The sequence below is a fragment of the Gouania willdenowi genome, chromosome 16, assembly GCF_900634775.1.
Source record: "Gouania willdenowi chromosome 16, fGouWil2.1, whole genome shotgun sequence".
Taxonomy (NCBI): Eukaryota; Metazoa; Chordata; class Actinopteri; order Blenniiformes; family Gobiesocidae; genus Gouania; species Gouania willdenowi.
Genome location: NC_041059.1, coordinates 20,287,471 through 20,310,773, shown reverse-complemented (window position 1 = coordinate 20,310,773; position 23,303 = coordinate 20,287,471). Strand labels below are relative to the sequence as shown.

The 23,303-nt window shown below is 37.3% G+C and overlaps 1 protein-coding gene across 1 annotated transcript in view; it reads right to left on the bottom strand.

Annotated features, from left to right (window-relative positions):
• LOC114477864 (CUB and sushi domain-containing protein 3-like) overlaps window positions 1–23,303 on the bottom strand; it is a 243,390-nt gene that overhangs the window by 41,098 nt on the left and 178,989 nt on the right. The window contains 10 exon segments of the mRNA XM_028470524.1: window positions 515–688; window positions 4,221–4,406; window positions 6,918–7,091; window positions 8,177–8,350; window positions 10,669–10,842; window positions 11,551–11,745; window positions 12,721–12,906; window positions 16,177–16,365; window positions 17,532–17,678; window positions 17,815–18,003. Coding sequence (XP_028326325.1) covers window positions 515–688; window positions 4,221–4,406; window positions 6,918–7,091; window positions 8,177–8,350; window positions 10,669–10,842; window positions 11,551–11,745; window positions 12,721–12,906; window positions 16,177–16,365; window positions 17,532–17,678; window positions 17,815–18,003 — 1,788 coding nt within the window.

The following is a 23,303-nucleotide window of genomic DNA, read 5'->3' as shown; positions in this document are numbered from 1 at the left end:
ACACAGTTTTAAATATCAATTGTTTAAAGCGACCTGAGCTGAGCCTCATTAAAATATGTGTGGGAACAGTCTGTGGTCCATCCTGATCCACATATGACAGCTTGTTTCATTCTGTAGTGGATCAAACTGTCGCTTTACGTTGGACATAGTATGAAAATAGTTGAATCACTGTGAGCAACATGGACAGAAGTCTGCGTCTGTCAGAGTTTTAATTAATCGCGCAGCACTTATTCCAGGGTTAGAAGCACGTAAGAGGAAAAGGACTTACGCATACCGGAGAATACGCGTACAGCATTCTCCAGTGTGGGTGGCTGCTCCACCCACAGTGCGTAACTGGGGTGCAGCGACTGACTTAAGTACAGGATGAGAATAGCACGCAGCCAAAAAAAAGCGCCGTTACGTGGCTTTTTGGACTTACGCGCATGGGAGAAAAGAGCCCATAGGAAATTACAGATAACAAGACAAGATTTTTTAATGGTTTACATTGTGTGTTTTTGTGTGCTTGTGTGTGTACCAGAGCAGTGTGGAAGGGGAGCGCTCCAGTGTCCATTCAGTTGGCAGGTGAGGGATGAGTCTCCTATGAGCTGTCTTTCTCCAAGACAGGAATAACGAACTGTGGCACCAAAGGTAAACTTCTCTCCAGTCATGACGGCGTGGGGGGGTGTACCTGGGTGGCCGCAGTACACCTCTGGGAGAGAGAACGACAGGTTATCAATTCAAAGACGGATGGATACACTGCTGCTGCTGATGGTAGTAAGTCAGCAGATACACTGAAGTAATGTTGCAAACAAAGCTTAACAGAGGAATTCAAATTTACAATAGATAACACTATCAATTTGTACTTTTAAACTGTAGAAAAGCTATGGCGTCTATTACAACTACTGGACTCTCACAATATTTTTTTTTAAAGTGAAGTCAAAATGATTTAACTGTCGTTTTGTGCTTGGAATGATAAATATTTGTCTAAAGTGCCTAGTCACACAGTTACTGCTGTGCAGGCTTAAAATAACAGAGAAAGCAAAGTGACAAACTAACTATGTAGTATTCGCATAAACCCAGGGGTGGAGCAGCGATTTTAAAAGTGAGGGTGTTGTAAGGGTAGGAGCAACCATCGACTCCCACTTTAGTTCACTAAATTAATTTAATAAAACTATGATAAAGCTGTTATTTATTTATTTTTATTAATTTTAATTATTATTCCCCCAGAAAACCTTAAAAGGGGGAACCTTTTAACCCATTTTTACCTTTTTTTTTGGCCATTTAATAACTTAATTGGTCCCATTTTTGCCTCTTTTCCAACAAATGTGACACTTTTTTGTTTTGTTTTCCAGATTTTAGCTTCCTGTTGCCAATAAATATCCCTTGTTTTTTCAATGTTTGTATGTTCTTTTTGCCACTTTTATCCAATTTTTGTCGATTGTTTAACCATTTCTTTTTGCCACTTTTCATCCAAATAAGATACCTTTTGCCCAATAAATATCACGTGTCCTTTTTTCCTGACATTTTGTTCCACATTTCTGCCTTCTTTCACTATTGCTTGCTACATTTTGCTCATTTAAGCTACCATTTTCCATTACATCCGCTACCTCTTTTTTTTGTCATTTTTTGCCACTTTTGACTGCTTTTGGCCCATTTTAGTTACTTTTTACCATTTTCTTGCCTCTTTTGGACCATGCTTTGCCACCGACGGGTGAGACGCGCCTGCATAAACCTAAAGTGAAACACAGTTATTGCCTGTGACAAACCTCTTACATCACTCAGGACATTTAACTCCTGTAGGGCTGCACTCCAATGTCAGAGATGTTTATTGTAGTCATTACCCTTCTTAATCTGATCGGTTGATTTACTCAACGACAAAATCATTCTGGAAGACTCTTTAGCTTCATCGGGAAAAAAAAAAAATCATCAGCACCTTTTCCTTTCTATTCCCATTAATTCTAACTAGATCTGACGATGCAAACAGTTTTTTTTGTTGCTTGCTTTCTCAGTCAGCAGTGAAAGTCTGTTAAATCATTGGATGAATAAATAAATGCCAGTATCATTGACATCAAGCCATGTTTTTTTTTCCCTCTACCCATAATCTGACTGAGATTCATTTTTATTTTATGTATCCATAAAATCTCATTCAGCAGCTGTGCCCGGTTGCCATCCTGCTGACTAACTTACACCTCTTTTGAAAATGTAACTCTCAAAACTGAGCCAAATCAGATCATTTGCGCACAAAATCAAAATGACACAGCTGTAACTAACAGAAACAATGAGACCGCAATGATGCTTGACATTTTAATGTAGGTTTCTGGTCTTAATTTAAAACGGATAGTTCTGCACAACTTTAAAAATGAATGGTTATGTGATTGTGGCACAAACATCAAATTTAGCACAGTTTAAAAACTCAATCCAACTTGGTGATTATCCCAGTTTGTAACGGAAGCTTTTTAGTCATAAGCTTTACCTCATACAGCTTTAACCTCCTTGTTATGACACCTATGGAGATGTTTATTATTCACACTCCCATTCGACATGAGAAATGTTATGTGTCATCTCGTTATGGTTATTCGGTGACTGAGCTAGTTAGTGTTTGAAAGCAACACTGGAACCTCAGAAAAACTCTATACAGTGAACGGATGATTAATACTTTATTTATGTTTTACTGGACCTTAACTGAAGTCAGAAACACATGTTTGCTAGTTTGTAGTTATGCACAGACTCCGAAAACCATTTGTCAGAAAGTTCCTCTGAATCTACATGAAGAAAACAATAACACTTTGTTATTTTAATACAAATTGATTGCTATATTTGATATATGTATAGCAAATATTCTTTGCTATTTATAATTCTAAGTGAACTAATCAGTGACTAAGTAAGGCAGTTGTGAGTCAGTATTTTTTATGCAGAAATACTAACAAAATAAAAACAAATAACATTGTTGATTAACTTATCATTGGGCCAGCATTTTAATAATTATTAGGAGTGTTGAAATATATCAATATATCGCGATATTTCGCTCGATATGCTCGCGCTATATATATATATATATATATATATATATATATATATATATATATATATATATATATATATATATATATATATATATATATATATATAATATATATAGAAAATATATATATATGAAAATATATATATTTTTTGGATGCAAGATTCATTTTATTATTTTCAAAACCTTTTCTGCTTTTTCACTAAAATGTGCAGGTACATCTTCACAGAAATTTTGTCACTGTTTGTTGAAGAAACCAATATATTGTTTACTGGAATATTGCACTATAATGGTGTCACTGGTAAGAAAGACCCTATTTTTTGTTTACAGAAAGCACTGTTAGAGATATTTATACGTTTACATTGGTATGTTGACACTTATTTACAAAATTGTTGCACAAAAATAGTGTCACAGTTCATAGGACACTTTTTCAATGTATTGTCTTTCAGAGATATAAATAAAAAATTTATTTTTTCACTTAATCTTTTTTTTTTCTGGCAATGTTGCTATAGATTATTGTAGATTGATTTCTGACCAATACATTGATAATCACAATATCGTCATATCGTGAGATAATAGTTATCGTGAGCTTTGTATCGTGTATCGTATCGTGAGATACCCAGAGGTTCCCCCCCCTACTAATAATTATAGGAGTAAAAGTAGTGGGGACTATATCAAAATTAGAATCAGAATGACTTTAAATAATTAAGGTGGAAATTACTTTTGTTTTAGTGGCTCGAAGTAAAAAATTATATTAAAAGTGAATATAAATACCAACACAAGATAGATACGTGATTAAAAGTAAACAGAGACCAAGACAATGATTGTTTTAACACAAGGAATAAATATGAATAATATGGGTTAAATACATGTGCAAATATGCATGAAAATATAATATAAATAAACATAAATATAGTATAATCAACTATCTATCTAAAAACACACTGTATAAAGGTGTTGGGATAAAGTTAGGAATTGCAAAGTTTGATAGCCACAGGCAGGAATGATTTCCTGTGGTTCTGATGAGCACCATGGTGAGAGCTGAAAGTGCTCCTGTCAAGGTCAAACACTATATATATATATATATATATATATATATATATATATATATATGTATATATATATATATATATATGTATATGTATATACAGTATGTATATATGCCATATGACAACCCCCCTACTCTAATTATAGAATTATAAAAAAAAATAAAACCACACACCAATGCATTCTGGTAGAGGTTTGTCCCAGTGTCCCTCTGGTTGACAGGTGAGAACAGATGAGCCGAACAGGTAATACCCAGGGTTACAGTCGTAAAAGACAACACTGCCAAATGTGAAGTTCCCGTGTTCAATTTTACTCTCTCTGATAGAGTTGGCAGGGATTCCAGGGTCCGTGCAGTTAACCACTGGTTAAAAGAGGAATACACAAATCACATCAATGATTCATTAAACTGTTATGACTGACATCAATCCATCCATCCATCCATCCATCCATCCATCCATCCATCCAAATTTTATACATAAAGCTGACATTACGCTATTATCTGTCATTAGTATGAATAAGGTGTCATTAAGTTGTCATTAAGTGTTGTTTGGTAAAACAAATTTTTCAGTTACAATTACGTTTTCAATTATCCATATTCAATTACAATTCAATTAAGATTACAGTTACCAGCTTTTTTTCTCTAAAAGATCAACTGAAATGAATCACAATTATTGAGCCTGAAATAAAAAATAACCTAATAAAAGTAAACCTTCCTTTAGTGTTAGCTTTCTGTTAGCATCTCTTATGATAACAGGTCCTAAATTAGCTGTAAAATACAATAATAACAAATCTATCATCTATCGTCTAACTTCTTTCCTAAGCATTACCTTTAGGCTACCTAATTAATGAAAATATAGCTTTCAATATTTTTGATTTGGGCATCTGTGCCTTTTTTCTGTTAGTATACTCCTGGAAAATGATAAAATGTGGGAAAGCTTGATATAAAACATATTTTAATAATTGTTAACTACATATGTGTAGAACTGTACATAGAACAGTAACATGGTTTCCGAATTTTGAGTTAAAATATTATTGACATTTTTTATGGAATTTTCATGCCAATAACAATTACAAAGTCAATTATCTAAACTCAATTACAATTTATTTATAATTACAACAGCAACATCATTTTATAATTACACAATAACTGTAAATAATTATCACTTAGGGTAACGAAGGACACATAATCACAGCCTTTATGACACCTTATTCATGCTAATGACAGGTGTGAGGTCATAATAATAACAGCGTGATGTCAGCTTTATGCATAAAACTTCAAGTAAAGTGTTAATGGAGTATCTACAGTATATAAAAGCACAGTTAATAATCTGTGCCTTTTTCTCTTTATTGTACAAACAAATAACATTATTTTTTCAATAATATCAACACTCAATGACTTTAAAAGCACATCTACAGTAATGAGTTCCCAAACATCCGTTTTTAGAACGCATGCAGTCAACTAAAAGCAGAAGAGGGTAAAATGTGGTTCACAGCTGCAGCGTTTTTGATCAATAATACAAATGTGTGACTAAGTTAGCTTCATTAGGCAGCATTCTTTAAAAGAAACAAAGAGGAATGTTTTGACAGAAGGAGACATGATGGTTTAATGTGATAGCACTTTTTGAAATCTTCCACCAGGTCCGTCTCTTTGCTGCTATTTACACTAATGAAAATAGTGTCTATTCTTCTCTAACTGCCAACTAAATGCACGCCAAGAGGAGAGATATTTTTAATTGGCACAATCTGGCAAATCTAGCTTTAGTCCATTAAAAGCTGGTGAAGCAGACCAATTCAGTTCACAATGGGCACACTTCAAATTCCATTCTTTACTAGTGTAATGACGTTTTTAATGATGTTGTCTTTTTGCAGCGCAGCTAAAGTATTATCACATATTTGGATGTTTATTGTGTCTTAGAGTAAAGTTTCTTTTTAGTTTTGATTGCAATAATGGTACATTTAACAAAATTTTACAGATGATTTTATGGTTAAAATGCAAAAAAAAACAAAAAACAAACCAGGGCAATTCTATAACTACGATAAGTGGCATCCTAGGTCAGATGTGATTCACTAAATTAATTATTTCTCTTCTCGTCTTGCACAAATTCCCTCCCTGCTGCAGCTTGGTACAAGAGGCCAGTAAAACTAACAGCTTCTCACATATTTTCCTCTTTCCATACATGTAGGCTGTAAGCTCATTATCGCACTTTCCCTGTTTTTGCTCTAAGGCTCATGTTCCAGATGTTATTTCCTGCTTTACCCTGAGAGGCATCAGCTAAAAGATACGTTTCCAATTTACATCAATTGTTGTGAGTAAACCACTTCCCTCCAATCTGCTTGTTTGCCTCAGCAGACCAGCAGTTACTGGCTGCTGATTCTTGAATGATCATAATACATCTGCTGGCAGCTGAATTCTCGCGGTCACCTAGGCTTCAGATCTCTGAATAATCACAAAGGCCCTGCAAAAGCTCATCTCATCTCATTGTGTTCCAATGGGTTGGCTGCGTCCTGTTTTCTGCTTGCTGGCAGCTACCTGGTCCATTTGTGACTGGCCTGATTCACTGAAGCAGCAGAAGATAAAAGTGGCTCTCATGCAAAAGTGGAAACAGCATTTGTTGTCGTGATACAGGTGCTTCTGAGGCACATTCTTGCAGGCGAGGATGATGTGTAAAAATGAGAAACATTGGCTAGTGTTTGCTTTTGTAGCTTATTTGATCAGACTCAAAGGAAAACGTCTCTGGTCTGAGTTTTTTTTTTCCAAACATGGCCAACAGGGTTCAGCTGTCACGGTAGATCTGCATCCCTCTGATAAGTTAAATCACTCAAACTGACAGTCCTTTTTGCAAGTGGCAGGTGCTGTGGAGCTCAGTGTTACCTCTGCATGTCGGGGGCTGTTGGCTCCACTGACGCGTGGCCTGGCACTGAGCTGTGGAGGGTCCTTCCAGGGTGTATCCTTTGTTGCATGAGAATCGCACCACATCATTGTAGTTGAAGCCATCGCCAACAGTGCGGCCATAGATAGGGCTACCAGGGTGGCCACATGTAACAGCTGAGGGTGACACACATTAAGCAGAAGAAGAAGAACAGAGAGAAATAATACATTTGTTAGAGAAAAGTTATTTTTATATAACTAGCCTTAAAGCTGCTACCACAATAATTTATTTTAGATAAAATCATAGTGTATCAGAATCGGAATCTTTATTTATCCCAGGGGTAAATTATTTATGTCACATAGAATCATTACAAATGAAAAGAATAAACACTAATCAGAATCAGAAACAAAAAATATTCATACCAGTGGAGTAATTAGAAAGGCAAAGAAAGAAAAAAGAAAACTTACATAATTTAGTAAAGGACTAAGTACAAGTGCACACATAACAGTAGAAAAAATAAGATAGATCAAAATAAAAAATAATAACAATACAAATATACCAAGATTTTATAGATTTATACAAGAATCAAGTATGCCTCTTGGATCAATGAATCGGACATCAATTACTCCAAAAAGAAAATAAAAGGGTTAGTTTTTCATGCATTGCATTGTGGGATGTGGAGTAAACAGAGGCATAGACGTGTTATTACTTTATTCTTACTGTGATTTTTTTGTATTTTGCCAGACAAGGTAGATAGTGTTCTAGTTTGTTCCTGATATTTTTCCATATCAGTATTAAGCAAAAACACTTCTATGCACCCGTCTCCTTGACTCCACATCCCACAATGCATCGCATGACAATTTCAAATTTGTGTTTATTGCAAAAACAAACTTCCAAGCAGCAATTTTGGCCCTTTTCCTTTCTTTTTGGAGTGAATGATGTTCAATTCATCAATTTATGGGGAATACATTATTATTCTATCTCACAAATAAAATATTGGGGGAAGCAGCTTTAAAGGACAGAAGGGAAATTATTACTCAAAACTCAAATACATTGCATAAATTGTGTTCATCTATGGATAAGCGGGACACTAAAAATGATAAAAACAAAGATGTTTAGCTAAACTATGTTACTTAAATAAAAATCTAAATTTACACATCATATAAAAGACAAGCAAGAGGAATGGAGTGTGGGAATGCAAAATGCAGGAAACATAATCTATTATGCATGATTTTATTTTGAATATATAGAAATGACTTACAGATACAAACTGGGAGCAGTCCAGACCAGTTGTGGTCCTGCTGACAGATCCTCACCGAAGAGCCAATGAGCCTGAATCCTGGGTTGCACTGATACACCACCGTGTCTCTGTATCCAAAGTTTTCCCCAATAACCTGCCCATTAACAATTTTATTGGGAACGCCACAGTGACCGGCTGTAAGAGAGAAGGGACAGACACACACACACACACACACACACACACACACACACACACACAAGGAATGAGATACCTTGTTTTTAACTAGATAACTTTTTCCAGCACGGAGGTGGAATTTACTGTGCTCACTTAAGGCTCCAATTTTAGCACCACATGCGCAAGCAGTAGAAATTCCAAGAAACTATCTCAGTTTGCCATTTATGTGGTTATTGTCTTAGTTACACTTTCTTTCATTTGGGTGTAATGGTGCCAGCGAACGATAATGGTTAATATTTGCAAAGGAGACACATATTTAATATTGTGTCATCACATGTGAATTACTCAGCGCTGTTACAAAATAAAATGTTGCTTTTAATGTGTTGCATTTATAATGAATACAAGACGAATTAGTTGGTGTAGCCATTAAACATTAGATTCTGAAAACATTTCCATTTTATTATTTCTGAATTACGTCCTTCAACATTGTAGCATCATTTCCAGGGGATACATTTTGCTTTCCTCATCTACTGTAGTGGGAAAATCATGAAAGCCTAAAAATATGTGCAATACGCCCATGCACATAATCGTATTACTTTCAGCTACAATAAATCCCCCGAACAGAAAGGAGGAATGTTGCTGAGATTTCCACTGCCACTTAAAACCTGGGAAATTGCCACTGACTGTGAGTCTGTTTTCTCTAATTCACTCCTGCACCCAGATATGCAGCCGAGCCTTTTATTATCATACTTCAGTTGAGAGCAGACAGATTCTTGGAAGATGATGATAAAGTCAGCAGCTACACCAAGAGGTCCCTGACTGTGTTACTCCTGTCAGTCATCTTACTAAACAGGTGAAAGGGGCTTCTTTTAATGAACTGGACAAAAAATAATCATGAGCAGAGCTTGGACTGCTGGTGCTACAAAAAAAAAAAAAAAAAAAGAAGAAAGAAAAGGCTAATGCATTTTCCAAAGAAAGTATTGCACCCTGCGTGGCTCTGAATACAGCTTAAGTAATTATACACATCTCGTACTCTTCCATATTGCATGAGATAAGCTGTGACGAGCCCCAGGAAGCCAACATTCTTCATATCTTCTTGTTTATTCTTGTTTATATTCTATAATGACTGCTCGGCTTGCAACAGCTTGGCAAGAGTCACAGTGTTTCAGGGGAATTGTGAATTCATCACATCGATTACATTGACTTTTTAGGTGTTACTGTATAGAACAGTGCTTTGGTCCTCCACAGATCATCAGCTCAGTGTGTGCAAATCCAATTCCTGGAGGGCTGCAATCCTGCCAGTTTTTGATACATCCCTGTCTTCCAGCTGCATGATGAAAAATCTATCCAATACAGCTGAGTAGGAGCATCTAAATCATACAACATCCAGCCCACATGCCATGGCCACCTCTAGCACAAGTACTTGCATGTGTACAAAAAGTTGCATTGGCTTTTTCCTTTTAAAACAGTCAGGATTTAAAATTAATTTAATATAACATTACATTTAATAGAATAGAATAGAATCAGTTTATTGTCACTGCACAAAGTACAATGAAATTGCACATGCCCCTCCCAACAACATTCAGGTACACTTCAAAGATTCAAGCCAAACAGACACAGTTATCATAAAAACAACATAAGGTACGGTAAAAGTCTGTCGGAATAAAAAGTTCATCCGGATAAAAGTTAATCTGAATAAAAGTGCATGGGTATAAAAAGTTCATCAGTTTAAAAGTGATCCCTGAAGAAAATACAGGAAAGGAAACCTTCACAAAATCTGCTTTTATATTAAAGGGTCGACTGCAACCTTCACATAATTAGCTTTTATTCTGAAAGGATTACATATTTGCCTTCTTTGCACGACCTATGATGTAATCAGGTTTCATTTTGAAGGGGCCATCTGCAACTTTTAGAGAATCAGCTTTTATTTTGAAAGGACATAAACCCTCGGAGTCAGTATAATCCTCTGTGTGCCCCTCAAAATCAATATATCACTGTTCCATTAGGTTTGAATGGGTGAGTTTTGATTTTTTTTGCGAGGCAATCAAAAACCATTAAACCTACAATCTGTCAGCCCCATGGCAGCTGTGGCTACAATTGTAGCTTACCACAACTAAGTGTGGAGTGAAAGAATAATACCATGTCAAGCTCTTTGAGTGACCAAACTAAGGCTCTATATAAATCCAGTAACAAAAAAAAAATAATTTAAAAATGCAACAACATCGCATTAATTTCCTGAATATTATGTATGTGGGGAAAGTTAACTCGACCTGCAAATCTGACATACTGTGTTTTGACCCTTCGTTGAGGCCATCCACAGAGCACTTAGAACTACTTACCCAGACATAGGGTGTCCATCCCACTCCAAAGACCAGATAGGAGACACTCTCTAACAGTGGATCCAGTTAAAACATAGCCAAGGTTACAGCTGAAAATGGCTGATGCACCAAAGGTGGTTTGAGTCCCAATTTTTTTCCCATTAGCAGGAGTAGGAAGATCACCACAGGAAATAACTGCAAAAAGATGAAGAGAATCGGAAACAAGAAGAGAGAGGAAATGGTAGAAGTGAGTGAGTAAGTGAGTGCGTGAGCAGGAAAGAACAAGCAGGAAATAATGATGAGATGGAAGTTGGCTTACATCTGCAGAGTCAATGGGACAGCACCATCATTTACACTCATCTCACAGACCTTATTGCAATAAAGGAGTGACCTGTATTACTACACGGGGAGGATAATGATCGCGTTTGTCTTTGTCCTGGTATCTTTCATTATGCAGGTTGGCATCTCCCTTCTGCCATCCAAAAACCTATTCAGTTCTGTTTGCTTTGAAAATCTGTTCTAATGGCAGCCTTTATTCCCACTTTTCCTCAAAAAACAATATTTCACATAGACTGAGATGTGAAAAGATGACAAGCATAAAAGTGATACATGAAGTGACTGATTTTGTGAGCTGCGGATATGTTATTGATTGTTAAATTGTTACACAATACGAAACTAAAAAACCCTGGAGGAATGACGGCTTCTTGTACTTACTCAATAGTAAGAATAAAACACCTTATTTTTCTCTATAGTTGAAAAATACAGTATTTTATTCTTACTATTGACTGGGTAATGGACATTTACAGTTAGTTTAAAAACACATTAAAGCTTTATATTTTCTACTCAGAGGAGTAAGGCTTTTGTGTGCATTGGGTTTCTGTGCTGCAGGGACCGGTCACTCACTTCTGCAACGAGGTCTCTCATTTTTCCAGCTCCACACGCCATTGGCCAGGCACTGGATGTGGGTGGGGCCAACACGGTAGTATCCAGGGTTGCATGTAAAGAGGATTTTAGTTCCATATTCATAGTGCGACCCGTTCACTATCTTCCATTTTCCATGATCCAGAGAGAACGAGCTGAGGCTGGGACACATCATTACTGGAAAAAAGACCAATCACATAACCATTCAGCAATCTATCACAGGCAACAAGTTCGGAGTATTCAATCATGTGTCACCCAATCTCATTCTTTTCATATCTTCTACTATCTATTTGCAAGGTCAAATAATTAAAAAACAGAAACAGTAGATCATTAGTCTGGAATCAAACTGTGATTCCCATTGTCTATATGAGACTTGGAAAAGTGGCATTAGCAAATAGTATGTACTTTGCATTCATTTACGGCAGACATATTCAACTGGAGGACTGGGGGCCACATGCGGCCCTCTGACTAGTTTTGTTTAAAAATACAAAAATATATAAAAAATACACAAAAAGGCAACAAAAATAATAGAGCAATGTACATTAAGACAACAAAAATACACAAAAGTGACTCAAAAAACTCACTACAAAGAAAATGGTCAAAATGACTCATAACGCGGAAAATGACAACAACAAAAATAGACAAAACAGTTTAAAACACATACCAAACATAAAAACTAAATGAGAGAAAAACATACAAAATGACTACTAAAATCGACAAAATGACCACAAAAATACACAAAATACCTACAAAAATGCACAAAATGACCATAAAAATGTAAAAATGATTACAAAAATACACAACACACAACAAAATCAAACAAACCAGTTGCTCTTTCCTATATCAATGCTCAAATTTCTTGATTATTCCAAATGTTGAGATGAATGTTGATAATATGGTTCTCAGATCAGACAATCACATTTTCATGGCCCGCACTGTGATAAAAGTTGTCCATCTCTGATCCACAGTATATCACTTTTTTTTTTTGTAACATTAACTGAAGTCATTTTCTTAAAGTTTATGCAAAGCTTTTTTTGGATAGTGTTTGATTTTCTACATGGACTGTGAATTTACGTTACCTAATCCTAACTCTGAACCTGTTCTCCATCTACTTAATATCTCCCAAAACTCTCCACAGCAGCGTGCACTTACCAATGCACCGGGGTATCTTGTTGTGATTGCTCCAGGTGCCGTCTGGCTGGCAGACTGTGGTCGTCAGCTCTTTGGAAGAGAGTCGGTACCCAGTGTTGCAGAAGTAGGTCACTCGTGTGCCGACGGAGTAATCAGCAGCAAGCACACCTCCATTCACTGGTGCACTGGGCACGCCACATGATACAGCTGCAGGCAGCAAGAAGACCATTGTTCACACATACACTGATGTGGATCCCCTAAACACAAGCTGCTCATAATCTGCTAAGAGATGAACTTTTGAAGAAAAATGACATATTCTTACTATGAGTAGTCTTACTGTTGTCCTAAACACTTTTTTTTGCTTTGTCTTTAGAAATGATATTGCTCAACAAAACACAAAACAACCCCAAAATACACAGCATGCAAAACTTTGGTGAGGATTATAATGGTGTGATTATGCAGCTACTGTATGTGTATCATTAAACAGATTAGAAAGTCTCTGAACAGGTACTGCATGGGCCTCTACTATAGGCCTCCGCAAAGGGAAAAGGGCAATGATTTTGTAAGCTAACCTTTTGAACCTGTATGGGGCCTTCCTGTTGGCAGCGTACAACACTGTAAGCCACATTAACATTTATCTTTTTAAATGTCACAGTTTAGGTAATTAAAACTCCAAAAGAAAGTAACTCCTACGATCACACAGCAGGAACAACTCAGGTTTTAACAACTGCCGTCAATCCACTGCCTGACCTACGGGCACGTACAGTGTTGTACTCACTAACTCAGCGTTACTGCTGCATGAGAGAAAGATGATTTTCATTTGTCGTAAACAACTTGATGGCACTTACGGTGTCGTATCAATTTCAGTTCGTTTAAATACAATCCATTTTCTTTAATTTACTCATCGATCTTTTGCATCGGTCAACTGAATTTCTCCAAGGGTTCTGACAATGTGAGACCTGTTTGTTCTCTCAAATAGAATACATTACGTATGCCAATAATACATTATCAATCAACATGATTTTGCTTCCAAATTAAAACAACAAGAGCCCACAGAGAGCGCAAACCTTCGACAAGTACCAGATATCAGGATCAGTGATCCGGATCATGGTACCATGATCATTGATACTTTAAAGGAAGTGCCTCCTAGTACGTAATACGTATCTATATACAGGCAGTCTATCCGTACAAAAGATGACGTTGCCAGAACTTTTCTACATAAGCGTAATGTGCTGTGTTTTCACCGGGCCAGGATGGCCGAGTGTTCTAAGGCGCCTGACTGAAGAATTCTTCCTTCCGCTGTCGTGGGTTTGAACCATATATATATTTTTTCATTTTAACATTTTTAACATGGCAAATTCCACCTTTAAAAATACATATACAAAAAAAACAAAAACATTTGAGGGTATTTGCTGGGTTAGGGTTACAATAAAAGGGTTAGGGCTAAAATAAAAGGGTTAGCGGGGTAGCTAAAAATAAATATGAGCTAGAATAAAACTGACAGAACTTTAAGTCACATGGTGCCTCTACCACGTGACCTAAACTGGCCAATGAGGGGCGCTGCGTATGGATCAATTGACACGTTCTGATAGCCACTGCCTATTTTAAAGGCTTAGAAGACTTTTTAATTGAAGTTTTATACATAAAGGCTGACATTACGCTGTCATTATTATGACATGACACCAGTCAATAGCATGAATAAGATGTCATGAAGGCTGCCATTAGGTGTCATTTGTTACCCTAACCTTAACCCATCCCTAACCCTAAGCCCTAACTCTACCTAACCCCACTAACCCAAAAAATGCCAACATAACTCCAAAGGTGCCATAATTTAGTGAACAACATTTAAAGCTGGAGTACTCAAATTATTTTCTTTATTTAAAAAAGAAGATTTTTATTAGCATCATATAGTATATCGTAAAAGTAATCATTTCTGAAAAAATCGTACATCTGCGGGCTTAGAATTAAGTATTTTAGTTAATAAAACATGGAAGACAAAATCTTGTCGATCACCCCCTCCAGCTCCAATCACAGGATATAGAGAAAGGAGGGGTGAGCAGAGCCCACAAAGGAACCTCCTCATTGGCTGCCGCGATATATAGTGAAGCGTGTGCACGGTGCTAACTTGTTTTCAGTAAAGCATGGCTGCCAAACACCCACCAGGAAAGATCGCTTTACCTGCACTTGCTGTTACTGCATATACTGCTAAAAAACCCAAAAAGAGAAAATCAGAGGAAGAAAAGAAAGAGATGCTTGGATGCAACTTCAGACGGTCAACCTATGCGTGTGCAGCTTCAGAGCTCATGCGCGACATTGTGCACTTCCAGAGGAGGAGACTGGGAGGGATTATCAGAGGGGGGGGCGGGATTTACGCTTGAAATCAGCCATGCCCCTCTGTCATGGTTCAAGATTCATTTAGTGAAGCTTTAATGACAGCCTTCATGACACATTATCGATGCTAATGACAGCATAATGTCAGCCTTATGTATACAACTTCAAGTAAAGTGTCACCAAAATTTCCATCCCCATTCGTAACAATACAGTTGGTCCAAATATTTGGGCACCCCCATTTTGAAAGATCTCAATAAAACGTGTAATCTGAATCTGATTGATTGGGTAATTAAGGAACCAACCTGACATAACCGAGTCAAATTTTATAAAGAAGGGTCAATTATGAACTGAGACATGAATTTTTGAATATTTGCCAATAATGAGAGATGAGGATTTTTTTTTGGTAGACCTTCTATCTGTGGTTAAAACTCTGTCACAATACATTAAGGACTTTAGTCGTACTAATCCTGCTAACAGACAAACAAACAAACAAATGCAGGTGAAAATATAACCTCCTTGGCAGAGGAAATAAAGTGCATTTGTGAATACTGCTGAGAGACACAATGTGCTAAAGCCCTGAAACATGTGTACATATATTACATGTACACAGGGGCGACCATGGCTCAGGTGGTAGTGGGTCGTCTTCTGATCGAGAGGTTGGGCGTTCGATCCCAGTACTTGACTATGTGTCGAAGTGTCCTTGGGCAAGACACTGAACCCTAAGTTGCTCCCAGTGGTCGACTAGCGCCTTGCATGGCGGTCCTGTCCCACTGGTGTGTGAATGTGAGAGTGATTGGGTGAATGAGCTGATATGTAAAGCGCTTTGAGACTGCTTCAGTGTGGGGTTAAAGCGCTATATAAAATCAAGTCCATTTACCATTTACATGTGGGCCTGAAGGAACACAATTAGTTGAGTGGGTCTCGACAGTAGGCGGACAGTTGATGCTAATGAAAAGTTCACAAAATGTAATTTGAAAATTGACAAAGGAGATGATTGATTTGTGTTTATTCTCCACCATCTACCAACAATAAATGTGCAGGACACGAGTTTCTCTGCTTGGTGTTCAGACCAGATGACGTGCAGGCGAGGAAAAGTTGTTTTAAAAAAAATGGAAGTAAAAACCAGTGAGGGCAATGTGAGCTCACCCTGACATGCAGGAACCGGCTCGTCCCAGGCGTAGTAGCCGTAGGTGTTCTTCCTGCATGCAGCTGAGCCCTTTCCAATCAGCTTGTAGCCTCTGTCACAGGCCCAGCGCACCATGCTGTTCTCATGACCCCCGGTCTGACTTACAACAAAGCCATGTTGTGGGGAATCTGGTGTACTGCAGTACATTGCTGAGATGGACAAAGGAATAAATGAACAGGCCACGGACAGGGAGAAAATGTCAGGGCAAACAGAGGAAAGAAGAACAGGCGAGATAACGGAACAAGAAGAGAAGGGGGAGCAGATATTTAAAGAGAAAAAAAAAAGCAGACAGAAGAATGAGACATTAACAAAGCAGTTGTAGAAAATGATTCCAAGTGAGTATTATTATTCTGAGGCTCCTAATTAAATGCATTAGGAGTGTCACAATTATTCAGCACTAGCAGCAAAAAAGGCCTTCATAAAAAGAAGAAAAAAATCCAATACTACTGTTCCTGCTGACCTCAAGGCATGCATGTATTCAATTTGCTTCAACACATGCAATAGTGGTGCATCCTCAGTTATTTGCTCCAAACCCTTCCTTTTCCTTATCTCACAGCCCATCGAACATAAAAAAGATTATTCAAATTTGTAGAGTAAGATCGCCGTACGACCAGCGAGACAGAAAATTCGATCGAGGGATGTGTGCTTCCAAAAGACTGTCTGGCTTTTCTTTTTAAATCAGCAGGATTCAGCAGGGTTGTGGGCTCTAGTAAAGACACAGATGCTGAAATGAAACTCAGCTGCTGTTCACGGCAATCAAAGATTTCTTTACAAAATTCATCACACGAATGGCTTGCACAGGAAACACTTGAGTATTGCTTGAAATGGAAAGACGACGTTAAAAAAAAAAAAAAATAAAAAAAAAAAGTACGTCGATTGTGCTTCCTTCATTAATATTGATGAGTTTCAAATGGAACGAAAGTCCCACTGCTGCATTTGCTTGGCACCACTTGCTTTATTAAAAATGCAATTAAGAATTGAAATCTTGCTAAATAAAGGGATAGCACACAGCCCTGACAGTGAATTTGTTCTTGCCTACAGTTTTTTTTCCTGTGTGATGACAACTCAAAATGAGGATACTTAATAAATAAACAGGTAATATTGACACCATTACAGCACACTGATAAAAATCATGGGTTCATACTATCGAGCTGTAGCTGCTGTTCGTTCAATAAATGTTTGCCTATATTCTGTTAAATATTTACCATAGTGTTTGAAACACAACCATGACTTTTATCAAGTTTCAAAATAAATGCAAATAGCATTCATATAAAGAGAATATGATTATAAACTGGATACATACTTTGATACTCACCCACATATCTGATGTGGAAGCCGCGGCGGTTCGTGCCATGGTCAGAGGACCAGCGTAGGAGGAGCTGGTGGCCCGTGGTGGTCAGATTGAACGGGGTTTCAATGTCACCACTCAGCGAAGAAAGGCTTTGACTGTAGATGTTAGGGCCTGAGCGCAAAGACACAGAGACAAAAACGGGGTTCCTGATTAAGCAAAGTGCACCAAACACAAGCGTTAAAAAAACACACTTGTCTACTGACGGAGGTTTTATCCCATGTGCACAATATTCTGCCACTAAACCCACCATCAAATATTTCCAAGATGTCAAACTCTTTCTCTGTCTGAAAGAGCTCAAAGTGCAGAGTGATGTTGTAACCCTTCTCAACGTTGACGAGCCAAGAGCACATTTGGAGATTTGGGTAGTTGTCAGGGTAACCTGGACTTAGGATTACTCCTGTTGAGTCGAAACGCACTTCATGGGCTGGGCATTGCACTAGGAGAGGAAAAACAGTCAGAGAGTGAATGAACAGAATGAAAAAGAAACAGTGAAATACAATGAAAGGATGCAGAACTGAGAGAGTTTAAATTAGAAACCACCATCATTGAAAAATGATTTCCTGGTTGTTGAACTGCAGGAGTTGTTATTAATATGATAATATTAATCATGTCATTCATGTGGAACTTGACTGGAAAAATCCCAAGCCCTCTTTTTTTCTTCTTCTCTGTTATGACACAAGTCAGTCATCTAAACCAGTAGTTCCCAACCAGGGAAATCAGGACCCCACCATCGCAACAACATTTCAACAAAATGGGGAAAAAATGATACCTTTATGGAAAAAGATAAAAAAAACGATTATTCGTCTTCAAAACACATACAAATGAATGAAACAAAATAAAATATTATTATTATTATAATATAAATTATTTAGTTTTCCATTTTCTAATAGCCTACAGTATAAGTTTGAAAGTGTCAGTATTTTGTGCGTTTCATAGCCCAAATTACTAAACAGCGCTATTTCCTGGAACAGCTGCAGTCTTTATCTTTTTTTTTTCACTCCGCTGTAAGGCAGAGGGAGGCCACGCCCCCTCCCAAAGGCTCGTTGCTCCTCTGCCTCGTTCCCATTGCGTGTTTTTACGTGTTTGCGCATGCGCAGTCAGATCCCCAAGATGACAACTATTTACATGCAAAAGCAGCGCAGAGAGCTGCCTTTGGATGTAACCGCGCTATGCTAAATGCTATACGTAAGTTCACAGTACATTAGTGAATAGATGCCACGTGACCGCTGCTGCTACTTTCTTTAGCTAGTGGGCGGGATAACACTACAGGCAGGATGACATCGCCAGAGACGATAGAGAAACTTTTTTTTCGAGGAAAAACGACAGCTTTTAAAAGATGGAGACCAACACCTGAGCTACCAGATCTTCAGCAAAGGTAAGGTCAGAACATGTTTCATACTTTTCTCAGGTGAATGGAACAAAAGGAAGGATTGGCTTTGTGGATGCTCCTCACTGAGGCTGTTCCGAGTTGTTGTTGTTGTCTTTTTCTCTGTGTTTCTGTGTTTCCAACACAAACAACAGATGTGCTGCCGTGTCATGAGATATACAGTATCTTGTTGGGAGAGTATGGAGGCTATATTAAATAACTGTTTATGTTTCTTTAATGGTGTTTATGATGTTGATTTTGTTAGATGGCTAAATGCTTGTTCATGTGGATCTTGTTGGGTTTTTTCTTTCTTATTATGAATTTTATATTTTGATGAAAGCATTGAGATGACTTTGTTGGAAATTGCTTTATACAAATAAAATTGATTTGAAATGAATAAACACTTGCCAGCAGAAACATATGAAATTGTCATTGGTGGTCTCAATTTGTAACGTGCCTACCCAACCCTAGTGGTCATAGCACGTCACTGAATCCATCATGTATATACTGTGAAGAACTGGTAAAGATAACAGGGTGTTTGGAAAGAGTTGGCTTTAAAAGGCAAAATAAAAGATTTGTAAATAAATCTGCATTAGTATTTTCACTGTGAATGTTTCATGATCTGACTGAACTTACACAGATTTTTTCTTCTCCATAAACCTAAACAAGGCGTGTCATTTTAAATGGTAAATGGGCATGATTTATATAGTGCTTTATCCTCACACTGAAGTATAGCGTCAAAGCGCTTCACAATATCAGCTCATTCACCCATTCACACTCACACTCACATTCACACACCAATGGGACTGAACTGCCATGTAAGGCGCTAATCAGCCACTGGGAGCAACTTAGGGTTCAGTGTCTTGCCCATGGACACTTCAACACATAGCTATAGACAGGAATCGAACCCCCAATGCAATCATTTCTAACCTAGCGTAGTTGTTGATGCTAGAATGGTTGTCCGATTATATCAGAAACCCCAGATTTACAGGAATTTACAGGAATAACACTCATTATAAGCAAAGTGTGGAAAATGTTAAAGCAAAACTAAGTAACTTTTGCTTAGCGCTCCCCCTAAAGGTCCCTTTTGGTTATGTCACTGTCGTAAACACTCCGCACCCCCGAGACACACGTTCCCTGGTAATGACGTCACTGGAGGGATGGAGTGACCAAAGCACCACTGTGTTCAAGTGACTCATCACAGGCGATTGAAGTGACTGTTGCGTTCAGTGTGAACACACCCTTATTTTTAGTGTGTGTTGCGCTGTCGTAAAGCAGCACGTGTTGTCGCGAGAATGAGAACAGAGCTGTGAGACTGCCACCGGGTCAGAGCCAGGGAAAGTTTCAAGTGCTGTTTTCTGGCCAGAGCCAGCAGGGGAGGATGAAAGACCCCCCAGTCACCCCATAAACACTTGTATTACCCTCAGAGGGATACGAGAAGGATTTATTAAGGTTCAGCTTTAATCTCTGAACAAGTAGAACCGTAGAGTAGCTCCAACCCTCTCAACTAAGAAAAACAAACTGAGACAACAGTTTCCTCAGGTCGACCGTTATAAGACAATCCATCGTCTCCGTCCTTCTCTCACTCGCCCCTTTACTGCCACTGTAGTTCACACCTCAGTCATATCCTGGTTAGAGTACTGCAATTCTCTTCTTTTTGGCCTCCCTCATAAAACTCTCCATAAACTTCAACTGGTCCAACATTCAGCCACCCGTATCATTACACGCACCCCTTCCATTCATCACATCGTACCTACTCTACCACAGCTCCACTGACTTCCCGTCACACATCAAATAAACTGCACAATACTTCTTCTGACATATAAAGCTATTCATACCCTGGCTCCTCCATATCTCTCTGATTATTCACACTTTAAAGGATTCTAAGATGTTTTTAATCAATACAGTCGGTCCAAATGTATGGGCACCCCCACTTTATTTAAAAAAAATTGCAATGAAATGCGCAATCCATATCATATCCGGATGAAACTTGGTGGTGTAATTGAGGAACCAACCTGACAAGTTAAATTTCATAAGTATTGAACAATAACTAAGATATGGATTTTTTAAATGTTGCCTATGATGAGAGATGGGCTTTTAGGCTTTTGAAACTGATCAGAATTAGTACATTGATCCGGATCTATCTATCTTTGGTAAATTTCTGTCAAAATGCTTTGAGGACTTTTGATGTAATCCTTGCCGAAGGTAATAAACGTTCCTCACACACATGTAAGGTGATCATTTTCTGTGTGACTGCTGCCAAACTGCAAAATTTTAATTTGGTGATATGCAGGTAATTCTTATGCATCTGTATGTTTCATTATCCTCCATTATCGCAACAATATTCAATTGTAAAGTTCAGCTATCGCTATAACATCAAAGGAAACCTCTATATTGGAAAGAACCTTTGTGTGGCTTAAAATGTACTCAACACAGCATTGAACATATATGTAGTTTTACAGTACTATTACCTAATTGTCTTTATTACCAATGAAAAAAGGGCATTGAAATAATCCTAAACCCATACCAGGTCAATCTTGTAATCTTTGACACAGAAATACTTAATTAAAATAAGGGTTATAGCAAACATAGGAAATCTTCTCCTGCCCTTTTAGCAAAGCTGCAGACTGGACTACACTGCAAACCCAAAGGGTCAACATAAATTAGGTTCAACCTTAAACGTCCAAAGTTCAGAAATTAGTTTAATGCAAGAAAATGTGCGAAGGCATTCTTAACCCCACAGGAAAAGCGATAAAAATGAAGGAATTACAAAAGTATTTCTTAAATTTTGCCATAGTGCTGAATTAAAAATCACATCCTCATAACGTGTTGCATCAATAAGGACATTTTACCATCGAAGCTGAAAATACTTTCTTGTCCTGGAACAAATCTTAACCAGGTTATAACCAGTTTAAAACAAACAACATACCTACAAATCAAAAAGTGCAGAGTTTTACCACTCTATACGTTTGACCTCAATTACCAACATGGCAGTCTTTTATCTATAGTGCAGACACTGAATTAATTCATTTTCAATCACAGTACTGTGAACTCTGACTCTGCTTTGCAATGTCTATCAAGCTGGTCAAATGTGATGTGATTTCATGCAGCTTTTCATAAAATATTTATCTTGAGAATTTCCAAGTGTGATACAAGAAAAGGTTTGCCTTACTTTCAACCCCAAAGCTCTTGCTGTCTAAGACCTTCCTCTACCAATGAGTATCCTCTATAAATAAAATATAACTTAATGACTAGCTTTTAGCTCCTGCCTAAAGCAGTTGAGGCTCCACTTCAACATTGCATACAAAGCAGAGCTTTAGTGTTGTAATAATCTTACAAAATAACATTATGTTGTATTTATTACATGCTAGAGATGATAATACACTCAGTGTAATATAAATGTGAAATACTATATTATATATACATAAAGTAATAAAAAACTAGTGAAGAGGAAATATATTCCAGATCACAGTTCCTTTTCCACTTGACGTTTTCAAGCACCGTTGCTCTCAAGCCTTCATCACAAGTGATTATTCATGAGTTAACAAAACTATCCATCGGATCTATCTACTGTATCTGGGTGAGATTTTCATTAGAGGGACATTTGGGATGTTGAAAATCATGGAATTTAAAGGTTGCAGTAGCTCAATAATTTTTATTTAACATGGGTTTGAATGATGAAGGTCTTTCCACTCCGTTACCTTTTTGTGTGAACGTTGGTCACAGCCATCACACACTTAGGTACAACTCAATGGTTCCTGTTGTAATACCTAATGTATTTTACTAAATGTGCCTCTAATGAAAGTTTCTATCTATCTATAGTATCTGTCTATCTATCTATAGTATCTATCTATAGTATCTATCTATCTATCTATCTATAGTATCTGTCTATCTATCTATCTATCTATCTATCTATAGTATCTGTCTATCTATCTATCTATCTATCTATCTATCTATCTATCTATAGTATCTGTCTATCTATCTATCTATCTATCTATCTATCTATCTATCTATAGTATCTGTCTATCTATCTATCTATCTATCTATCTATCTATCTATCTATCTATCTATAGTATCTATCTATCTATCTATAGTATCTATCTATCTATCTATAGTATCTATCTATCTATCTATAGTATCTATCTATCTATCTATAGTATCTATCTATCTATCTATAGTATCTATCTATCTATCTACAGTATCTATCTATCTATCTATCTATCTATCTACAGTATCTATCTATCTATCTATCTACAGTATCTATCTATCTATCTATCTATCTATCTATCTATCTATCGATCTATCTATCTATCGATCTATCTATCTACAGTATCTATCTATCTATCTATCTCTCTATCTATCTATCTATC